Source organism: Thalia democratica, chromosome 5 (assembly GCF_965202585.1).
Source record: "Thalia democratica chromosome 5, ktThaDemo2.hap1.1, whole genome shotgun sequence".
Lineage (NCBI taxonomy): Eukaryota > Metazoa > Chordata > Thaliacea > Salpida > Salpidae > Thalia > Thalia democratica.
The window spans coordinates 52,560,973-52,573,078 of NC_139169.1; the positions used below are offsets into that span (position 1 = coordinate 52,560,973).

Consider the following 12,106-nt stretch of genomic DNA (forward strand, 5'->3'; position numbering starts at 1 on the left):
TTTTAGGAATCATTCCTTAAGTAGTTGAAAATGTGTCTCTAGTGTTTGAATTTTTTTAATTTAAAAGAATAAAACTTTTGGATAAAAAAGAAAAAAAAGTGGTTTTTCATAAAACTATTTGAATATTAGTAATGGACTAATTGTAAAAACTTAAAGAAAATTGATTAAAAATTAAAAAGAAGATCGGTTTTTAGTTAAAAAGTTTATTTTAGTTTTTTAAATTGCGCATTATATATGGGACCTGTAAAAAACGCTAGTTTTGATTTCTTATAATTCTAAAACTGTAAGTGTTTATGATTATTTTATAGCTAAAATAAAACTATAAAAATAAAGAAAGTTTTTAAAAATCATTCAACTATACCCACTTCTCAATATTGCTTTAAAACAGCAAATTTTAAAAAGTAAAATTATTACTATGTGTATATTAAATTTTCAAAAGCTAAAAAGTAAAAGTTTATATTTTATATCTTAATAGTGTTTAAAATTTATGTGGGACTAATGAAACACTCTAAGGTTTTGCTTGCCGGTTAAGAGAGGTTGTAAAGGATAGAAGAGGATATTGTTATCTGTGTACCCTTGTATTTAGCAATTGTCTTATATTATAATTACAAATGAGATATGACATTGTATTAACTGGATATAAAACAAGTTATATATTTTTTTAAAATAACACGACACAACAAACAAAAGCTAGACTGAAACTATAAGTATAGTAACCTCTCGCATCTTTACGCACTCGTGACGTTACGCACTCTCGTTTAGTTACGCATTTTAGAATTCTAAAAACTTAACAAAAATTTTTTTATTTATTTTTTAATATTGCATAAATTAGGTTTATTGTATATATTTTTAATTAAAAATATGTTTTTAAATGCTAACTCACCTCTCTATATATTTAGACTTTGTAAACTTATCTTCCTTGACTAATTGAAAAACATTTAGTTATTAGTATATCAGCAATTTTGTTAACAATGAAGATAAAGTTAAAATTTTAAAAGAAATATGACTGATTTAAATGATGAAAGTATAACGAAATTTTAAAACACAAATAAATAATACAGCACTCTTGCCCTTTATATGAATAAACATCTAAAAAAGAAATCTAACAAAACTTCCAAGCAAAAAGTAGCATTCATACTTAATAAATATAGAGCTTACACTTAGCACAAATCTCAATTGATTTTTTTAGTAAAAATATCAGTGATTTTCAATTGACGCTTTTTTTAATTTAAGTTCATCTTCTGTAACACAGCAAGCGTTGATATTTTTCGCACGTTGCCTTCAATTCTTCGTAATGCTCATCAGCACCAGTTACTCAAAAAATTTTCTTATGTTTTATATATTTTTGTTTGAAAGAAGAAATCCAGCACAGCACCAAATGTATGTTTTTGTAAAAGGCTATAGAAACAAATTTTAATATAGACACCTCACCATTTCTTAATTGTAAACAAATGCTTAATTAAAAACTGAATTTGCTTACTAGACTACAATGTAAATGTTAAGTATCTAATAAGTCACATATAAATAAAGAGAAAGATAAAATCTACTTATCACCAAAATTAGTAAAATTTTTCTACAAGTTATTTTATATAAATTCGAATTCCTTTTTTTTTAATATATGTATAGTTTTATCTTTTGTTTTCATATATATATAAACAAAATAAAAAATATGTTAAAAGTAAAAAAGTCCCCAGTATGCTTTTAACTAGAATCATTATCAAATAACAGCCATTATAGTAAGAATATTTGGTACCTCTCGTATCTTTACGATCTCTCATATCTTTACGCACTTTTTCTGTGGACACGATGTGCGTAAATAAGCGAGAGGTTACTGTAATGAAAATTATAAACAATGAAACACAAAAGAACACTAACTAAAAGCATTATTGTCTCCAACAATTGTTTTATACAACTAAAATCGGCTGTTATTTATCACTTTTACCGTAAAAACATAAAATAACTAGACTGCCTCACACACAACTGCTGCAACTCTTTCGAAAACTTGTCTGTTTTATAAACAATCAAAAGAATGCTCTTTTTTTAAATAAAAGTTGTTTAATTTTACAATATTTTGTTTACAAAAACTTTTAAGTTTTGTTCATTTTTTCGACAACTTTAGCTTGTTTCGCAACCTTTCTAAAACTACGAAATGATATATTTGATTTCGTTGCACTGAAAATTTATATAAAAAAAAACTTAAGTTTTCTATGAAATTTTGAAGTGTGTAATACTTTTTGTAATACTAATATATATAAATAAAAATTGATTTTATGCCAATATATTCTGTTTGTGTCATTTTTTAATATGTATTTGTCTAAAAATATTATTTAACTAAATTTTTTATTAATAAACTAGAGAAGTTTTTTTTTGTGTAATTAGTTAATTGTTTTGTAATTTTTGAACTTTATGTTATTCAAATATGTGATTTTTGGATAAATTTTTAAAAATAGTTCTGAAGTTTTTGAATTATATATATTTTATACCATAAATTTTACACCAGAAATGAAAATTCATATGAAGCTCTTCTGGATTTTATCCCAAATTTAAAACCATTAGATCATTCAAGCCCTGAAGATGTTAAATCACACAATTCCTTTCTAACAATGCCAAAAAATTACAACGCTATTTATAGAGAAAAAGAAAAAAATGTTTTCAAAGAATCTGAACTTAACAACAACTCTCAAAATTTTCATGGAGTTGCTAGTTTCGAGGAGAATGAATCACGTAATAATTGTGATGTAAATGATATTCCACAAAGTTTTAGTTGCACTGTCATAAATAAATTTGTCAGCACTAATTCGACTTTTAAAAATGATTCGGAAGAAAATAATAGACTTTCACAAGCTTTCAAAACACTAAAACCTGATAGTGAGTTATGTAGTATTCAATCCTATAAAGAATCAGAAAATTTTGAAGAAAAATCCGATGGTCAGAGATTCAGTAATGTTGCTTTGCAAACTTCGTTTCAAGATGTGCAAGATGAAAGTAAGCGTGATAGTATTTCGACACAAGGTTTGTTTTTTTTTTTTAAATTGACTTTTAAGTAACCGTTGTTAATAATCGAAGTATAGTTTTACCAAAAAACTTCTTTTATAAACTATTAATTTACTGTTAGCTAAATTACTAAATAACAATATTATCAGAGTTACTTTAAAGGTAATCTATAAAGTCTTAAAGACGTACTATAGCTTCCATGTAATAGCAACAATTAGTTAGTGCAAAAAATAGCATCACCAAATAGAGTTTAAACTTATTTTTACAACTAAAGTGGTTACAAATGTATCATTTTGCTACTTGTAGTATAATCACAATCAGTTTACACAGGCTCAAAATGTTCAAGTTGTATTGACCAGCAAAGAAGACAGCTAATATTGGTCGTAAATGATTCCAAACTACTGACTGAGATCATAAGCAAAAACGATGTTCATTACCTCCTAGCTGACCATCATTTGCACAATCAACCAAGTAGCGGTTAGTTTTTAAAACGATGAACTTAATAACATCTATTTCTACAATCTATTTATCTTTTATATCGAATTGGTACTTAACAAAGCACTAGTTTTAGTCAAATTAAAGTTTTATTAAACTTTATTGAAAATTAAGTTCACATTAGTGTTATATTTTTGAATAGAGTTAATATTTAACTAAGTTTAAAAGTCTAGTATTAACTTAATTGACGTAAATGAAATACGTTAACAATGTATATCAGGCGTTGTAGGCATTTAGTGGTCTCGGACTAAATTTTTAGATAAAAATATTGCGAACTCAGTCGTAGTTACCTGCACACAATCCAACCCACGCACAGTTGCTACCAGAATATATTACCATCCAGATCAATTCCCACCCGATTAATCCCAACCCGATCAATTCCCAAGCGATCATTCGATCTCTAATCTATTCCTTTTAGCCTGTGCTTTTACTTATTGTTTCTTTTTACACTCGAACCTTAGGTTAGGAGTTGAAAAACGTACGGCCCACGGGCCGAATCTTGCCCGCAGATTTGAAAAGACTCGGCCCCTAAATTTTTTCAAATTCAATGGAATTCGGCCTCGGATAAAAATGACTGGCCTGCGAGTGAAGTGACCGTCCCGCCAAGGTCAATATTTCAAATAAACTTGTATAAAACTTTGTAACATATTTTTACAAAACAAAATGTAAAAGTTAAACTTTAAAATCTTGTTTAAAAATTTTTTTTAATTCAATTTATATATAGTTATAAAAAGAGATTTTGTCCTATTATTTTGTTGTTTTCAAACTCAGTTGGAATATACTTTTGTCAAAATACCCAATGCAAAGTTTTTATTTAAACCTGATATTTTACATATCTAACTTTGGCATTGTACCATGTTAATGACATTCATAAAAAATGGACGAGTCAAAAATGACAATCTTTCCGAATAAATAGAGAGTTGTTTATGTCAATATTAAGAAAAACAGTTACTTATTATTTTTAAAAAGTAATTGAAAACTATTTTTAGTGAAACTACTCAAATTTACATTTCAATAAAGTTTAAGGGAAGTTTTAAGAAGCGTTTGTGACCTAAAACCGCAAATTTAGAAATTTGTTTCAATGAAATAAAGTATAAAGATTTTACTCATTTTCCAATAAGGATTGTCTCTGATATTTTGCATCCATTCTAATGAAATTTACTCTGTAGTAAATGCATAAAGGTTAAAGTTCTAACTATTTTCTCCCCATTTCGGTAAGAATAACTTGACGCATTTTGCAACACTTGCAAATACAGAACAACCAGTGAGATCGACGGAAAAGTACATTTTTGTCATAGTTTAACTTTACATTGAGTTTGATGTGACGATGAATTTCAGTTTGACAATACTCTTAGAAAAAATTTAAAACTAAAAGAATTGAAAAAGTTTATGTTAAATCTAACAAGTCAAAGTTTGTCTCAAGTAATTTTTAGTAATCAAATTATTGTATTTATAAAATTAATATTAGTTCTGCCCAGGCTTATAATAAATATAGAAATCTAAGTACTTAATAAACATTAACTTAAAATGTCATACTTGAGAAATTTTCGTTAATTAAATGGATTTGAAATAGGGATCTACCAGACCCATATAATTAGTATCCGGCCGGATCCGAAGCGTTTTTAAAAGTTAGATTCGGTCAGATAATAGTAGTTTCTAATTAAGATAAAAAACGCCGATTAAAAACGTTGCTCACCCCTACCTTAGACTATCTAATGTAAATTTCAATTCTCATGTAAACTTTAGGTAAGATTTTTTTTTCTTCACTTTTAAGCTCAGCATATCTAGTGAAAGTTTCAAAAGCTTTAATTTGCGAGCCACATTTACATGCTAAAGGACCGCAGGTATTACCTTACATAGGCCTTACTTTTACCCTCCATGGGCCGGATTTCGCCGCCTTTAATGTAAAAACTATGAATAAAGTATAATGCTAATGTTTTAAGTATGCAACATTTAGTATAAGCTGTCTAGAAACTGGTTTACTAGATATACTAACAATTCCAACCTGCACACAATCCAACCCACGCACAGTTGCTACCAGAATATGTTACCATCCAGATCAATTCCCACCCGATTAATCCCAACCCGATCAATTCCCAAGCGATCATTCGATCTCTAATCTATTCCTTTTAGCCTGTGCTTTTACTTATTGTTTCTTTTGTGTTTTACAATTCTTCTTATTGCTTGTTGATCAAACTAAAATTGTGCATCAAAGAATTCTAAACAATAGTTTAAGATTGATATTAAGACTGAATATTTTTAAAAACAATTTATGAAGTGGTTTTATTTTGTTTTAAATGATAAGTAAACATTTTTTTGAATAAACGTTGTTAACTATGAAAAATTATAAAAAGCCCTCAATAGGCTAAACTTCTTCAAATTAATTTATATTTTTAAAATTAGTTGTATTTAACTACTCTAATTTTTGTCTAAATAAAAGGTACTAAAATCTTTAATTCTTCTAATATTCATTTTGTTGTAAACTAAGTAAAGTATAACAAACAGATTCATTAAAAGATTCATTGGAATATTCTACATGTGTAAAATTTGGAAATGTTTGTTTAAACAAAGAAGAAATTAGAAAAATCCCTATATACAATAAATCTGCTCATTATATAAAAGTGAGCTTCAAAAACAAATAAATTATTATTATTATTTTCTCTTTAGTTGATTTTATTGTTGTTATTTTATTAAAAGTTATTCAAAGTAATTTTATAACTGAAATTAAATCAAATACTTAAAGGTATAAACTTACTTAACTACAAAAAAATATATAATTTAGGTAGGTATAAATATTTTTGAGCTCGATAGACTAAATTTAAAGTTTGGAAATGTGAACGAGCTATTTGAGTTTAGCAATCAATTACTAATTCAACCATATCAGAGCTCAGATTTACAATTGAAAATAAACAGTTGTTATGAAGAATTTTTTCAGTTTAAATTACAGGTTTTTATATTTTACAGTAACTTATATAATTAATAGTTGTTTATTCTCTAAGATAAAAGTGTTTGTATAAAGTTTGTTAATAACTGAACATTCATTGTTTTTTTTTGCGGTTTTGAGCTTTTAGTAAGTGATAAATTGTCTGTTTTTACTATAATTAAACCATTACTCCTTTCTTTCTAGCTTGAATTAATAAACGTTTTGCTCTTTATACTTGTTGAAAGGTTTTTGTTCTGAAAGTTATTATTAATACGCATATTAAAAAAAAATTTGTTTATGTCAACTAAAAACATATCTAAACGTGTAAATTTATTTGTCTTAAGTTATTTTTTCAAAAGATCGAAGCTGAATTTTTAAAGAGCAATCAAAAAAAATCTTTTAAAATTGGATGTATTGATGTATCAGCAATTGTTCAAAAGCCTGATATTACATTGCAAATTAGTGGAAGTTCTGAAAGTATAGTTTACCTCGGAGATTTTACTTATGGTTTTAAAAAGAATATTCCTGTAGAGTAAGAGTACTTTTATTTATATTTTTTTGTTGAAGTTAAAGAAAATTATTAAAATTGTTCTATATTTTTCTTAAATTACTCATTTTATTTTATATTTAATTTCACAAAGCTTTTCAAAACTATACTAGTTTCATTTTCAAGTGATAAATGTTAAATGAATTTCGAAATTTTTTTTGATTAGTAAACAGTTAAAAAAATAAGTTTTAGTTATGACGTATGAATAAATTCAAATAAATACAAACTTTAGAGATTTACCAAGTAAAACTTAAGTAAAGATATGTTCTGAAATTGATATACATTCAAATTCATTGCGTTTAGAAATAATCTAACAAATAATTTAATACCTATTTGTAAAAAGAGCACAATTAAAAGACATAACAAAAAGCTTTATAACTTATGGATTAAGAATAACAAAAACATCTTGTATACTATCGTAAATATTAGCTCGAAAAAACTCACTCAACAACACTCTTGAATATGGACTTAAACATAGTATTTTATCCAAAAGCATGGACAGAGTTAAACTACCTGCCAATATAGACACTGAAATAAGGAAAATTTCAACAAGTAACAAAATTAACCTAACTTTTAATGAGAAGATCGATCTTCGTGATACAACAGAAAAAATTATTTATGATGCACAAAACAAATGTGAAGCCAGACTTAACCAATTAAGGGCATAAGGGGTGTAAACAACTTTTTTTTGAAATTTTATTTTATTTTATATAGTTTTTACTAAGCTACAAGGTGCTTTTTACAGATCAAAACATTGAGATAACTACCTTAAATTATCAGAAAATGTTCCTTGCAATATTTAGAAAATTTTGTCGGAACAAAATAAAAAAAAATAAAAAAATTATAACAAAAAAACAAAAAAAAGTAGTTTTTTTTGTTTATTTTTAATAAAATTTTTATTTTTAATTTTTTTAAATTTTTTTCCGACAGAATTTTCTAAATATATCAAGGAACATTTCCTAAAAGTTTAAAGTAGTTTTCTCAAAAAACGTAGGAGAAGATAGATTTTTAGTGAAATAGTCTATTTTTGCCGTTTTAGTTTGCGCCTCCCATAAGTAACCTATTGTTGCCTCCGACTTTGACCCGGCTATATCTCAAAAAATATTTTGAATTTTTAAAATCTGTTAAAAGCATTTTGTAGCTTAGTAAAAACTATATAAAATAAGATCAAATTTCAGAAAAAGGTGTTCACCGCCCATGCCCTTAATACATAAAACACTTAGCAATCTCTCAAAATACTCATCAACAGTTGTATGTAAAATGAATAAAGGCAATGAAGTTGTAGTCTTAAATAAGTTGGATTATTTAAAAAGGTTAGACAAAATTGTTCTAGACAAAAACAGTTTTCAAGAAAAAAAAAGTATAATCTTAATTCCGTAAACACAAATGGTTGCAAATAAGTCCCATGGATTATACAAGAAAACAAAGTCATTTATTATTGCAGAAATTATATTATAAACGTAGTAAACCAAAAAACCTATTACAACATCTATCCACAAGGATCACAACCGGGCAAATTATATGCTGTAGGAAAAACACACAAAGAAAATTATCCACTAAGACCCCAGTATTATCAGCTATTAACACTCCAGAGTACAATCTAGCTAAATGGTTAGAGAAACGAATAAAAAGTTGTTTGTATGACTATGACAAATATAGTGTTTCATCATCAAATTAATTTTTTAACAAAATATCCATGCTAAATATAAAACATTCATCACTTTCGCTAGTTTAGACATCAAAAGCCTATATACTTACGTTCCGCTAAAAGAAGTAATTGAAGACATTTTAACAAAAATTGATGACACTAATACCAAATCAATTTTTAAAGAAGCTTAAGTTAATAAAAATATATTAAGAAAAGTTTTACAGTTGTGCACCCAAAGTAATTTACTTTATGATGAAAAAGTCTACAAACAAATAAACGGTGTTGCAATGGATAGCCCATTAGCCCCAATCCTAGCGAATTGGTTTGTAGCATCAAAAGAAAACTAACAGTTACAAACAAGTCCAAAAACAAAACCTCTATTCTACACTATGTAGATGATATATTCATAGTCACACAAAACAAAACTTATTTAATTAACTTCTATCATAAAATGAATACTCTACACCCAAACTTAAAATTCACTTTAGAAAGATCCGTTGACGGAAAACTTCTGTTTCTCAACACTGAAGTAAAGCAAGTATCAAAGCAACAACACACAAATGTTTACAGAAAAGCAAGAGACACAGGTCTACTAATGCAATACACTAATATTTGTCCAAAACTTTGGAAACTCGGTTTAATAAAATTTTATCTAAACAGAGCGCTAAAGATATGCTCAAATTTTACCGCTGTTAAAGAAGAACTCACAAAAGTTAAAAACTTATTGCTTAAGAATCAGTCTCCAAAATACCTTATAGAGTCCAAAATCAAAAGATTCCTTCAAGCTCATAAAATCGACTACTCAACATTTAAACAAAATAAAAATATAAACACAAAAGTTGAAAAGAAAACAGAAATTGAAAACTGCTCTTATTTCTCAACGGTTTACATAGGTAGTTGTTCAATAAGATTCCAAAAACGAATAGCATCCATATTTCAAAAACACAACATTGTTATTAACCGGCCTACACCAGCATAACACTTTCTGACTACTTTAGCAACAAAAGTAAATGCTCGGAAGTATTTGACGTAAATGTTATTTATAAATACACCTGCTCTGCAGATCAGAGCATCTCCTACATTGGAGAAACATCACGGCAAATCTTCCGACAAATTACAGACCACTGCGGATCAGATAAAAACAGCGCAATATTTGAACATCTTTTTAATTGTACACACTGTCAAGACTCTGACATAGTTCAAAACGTGCAAAGTTTTGAAACGATGTAAACAAAACGAACTCTACAGCCTGGAATCAATATTGATTGAGGAAGAGCGACTCAAGCTAAATACGCTAGTAGCATTAAATGGAAAAGCAAAATTATTAACAATTTATTTATTAACATATCTTTACTTTAAATTTACTTGCTAAATCTCTAACATTTTGTAATTATTTGAATTTATTCATACGTCAGAATTTAAAGTAATTTTTTTAACTGTTTACTTACCACAAAGTTTTTCAAATTCATTTAACATTTATCACTTGAAAATGAAACTAGTATAGTTTTGAAAAGCTTTGTGAAATGAAGTATAAAATAAAATGAGTAATCTATCAATAATAAGTTGCAAATGGTATATAGATACGTTTTAAAACCTTCCTATAGTAGTGTTTTTCTAAAACTTTTTAGCTTGTAATACCGATGCTGTTGTTTTTATTTAAGTGTCAAAATACTATTTTGTCGTTAGACAAGCATTTAAAACGAAACAAAAGGTTAGACGTCATGAAGAATTTTTTAATATAGTTGTATGAAAAGCAGTATTTAAAGTTATATATTTTTTTTTCGCATCTGTTTTGTAATGTACTTGAATTAATTTTCAATTAATAAAAATTTTTAGATAAAATATGCATGTTTTTAGACTGTATATTGTATGTGTAAGCCTAACTAACTACAAACTCATTTTAAGCTGTAAAAAATAGCTATTGTAGAAAAGTTGGAAAATTATATTTTTAGATTTAAATATGCTTATAATTTACTTTGCAGAATTATAAACAAAAATGATTTTGAAACTGCAATCTCTTTGAGTTCAACTTGTTCACATAATGTGATCAGTTTCTATACAAATGAAAACATTAAGGGTTTGTTTACCGCAGTTATTACATTTAAAAATAGTTTTATAGTTGTAATTTTATTATACTCTTTTTTATTTTAAATTACAATGGCAGAATAATTGAAATACTGATTGCTTACACTTTAGTTGTAATAATACTAAATATTTTACTTTACTTAATTAAATATAAGTTTTAAAATGTTATATGTATATAAAAACTTCAATATTACCTTCAATTCTTAATTTGTCCCTTGTATTTTTTCAACTGCAAATGAGTATAAACGCTATAATTTTTTAGTCGGCCGATCAGGTTTACCAGACATGGTAATTTACGAGCTTGACTTGTTAAAAAGTTCATCGTTGACCGTGTAATTTAAAAAAATATTCTACAAAACTTAAAGAATAAAGAAAATCATAAGTGTATTTATATGGTCCTTTAATAAGAATTACTGTGTACTGAAAGTCAAATAAATAGCACTTTACAAATTTTTTGTTATAAAAAGGCTTAAATTTATTGGTATTGTTCAAATTGATTACAATTATATCGCAGGCCAGATATTTCTGATTGTTCTTTTCAAAAATATTTTTCCACATATACGTTAAACGGAGTTTTTGTTCAATAAAGAATAAGTACTGAGCAAGTTGTTTTTATTGAACTTGATTCGCTAGAATATGTTAAAAAACTTTAGCTTGAATTTTTTTTGGTTTACTTTTACAATTTTCCATCGGAAATTAGTACTTGTAGGTTTAAAAATTGGTTTTATATTCAAATTTTTTATAGATTTCATAAACTAAACGGGTGAAAATTGAGAAAAAATACAAATTTTTCTTTTCATCTTACTTTTTTTTTACAAAAGCTTAAGTTTTACTTTATAATTTGATAACATAGTTTTAAACTAAAAACTAACAATTTACTAGTAATGTTTTTACTGGTTATTAAACTGAAACAAACAATTAATTTATATCTGTAAAATATTCTCTATTTTTCAAAGAAAAATTATTGTAAGCATAATTATTTCTTAATAGTTATGGTAGAAAGCTTATTTTTATTAAGCTAAGTTAGTTTACATAAGAAGTTGGACACTTTAGGTGTCCTTATTTAGAAATAAGCGTATCTTGCATTTTTTTCAATAAATACTGTGTTGAGAGGTCAATATAGCGAAATGTACTATTTAATGTTCTATTTAAAAATTTTCTAGGACCATATGACTTAGTATTGCAAGCATTGGAGAAAAGAACAATTTATATGTTTATTAAAACCGATGAATCCGATTACATTCACAAAGGTATATCTCTTGTTGAAAAACTTATTTCTTAAGTTTTAAAGGAAGTGTTTAATATTCATATCAAAGTAGCCAGTTATCTTTAAGTTTGATAATTAGGGGAAAGAACTAAAAGTTAAAATATTTTAAATATCCTTGAACTTTTACTTTTATATGAAGATTTTTAT

The 12,106-nt window shown here is 26.4% G+C and overlaps 1 protein-coding gene across 4 annotated transcripts in view; it reads left to right on the forward strand.

Annotated features, from left to right (window-relative positions):
- LOC145835392 (uncharacterized) overlaps positions 1–12,106 on the forward strand; it is a 104,084-nt gene that overhangs the window by 61,392 nt on the left and 30,586 nt on the right. For 3 of the 4 annotated variants that reach the window (XM_082942957.1, XM_082942958.1, XM_082942961.1), the window contains exons 20-26: positions 2,501–3,012; positions 3,325–3,471; positions 5,995–6,110; positions 6,272–6,436; positions 6,772–6,944; positions 10,590–10,684; positions 11,856–11,942. In XM_082942957.1, the coding sequence (XP_082799083.1) occupies positions 2,501–3,012; positions 3,325–3,471; positions 5,995–6,110; positions 6,272–6,436; positions 6,772–6,944; positions 10,590–10,684; positions 11,856–11,942 (1,295 nt within the window). The remainder of the gene's footprint in view (positions 1–2,500; positions 3,013–3,324; positions 3,472–5,994; positions 6,111–6,271; positions 6,437–6,771; positions 6,945–10,589; positions 10,685–11,855; positions 11,943–12,106) is intronic. The other variant, XM_082942959.1, reaches the window with a different exon arrangement.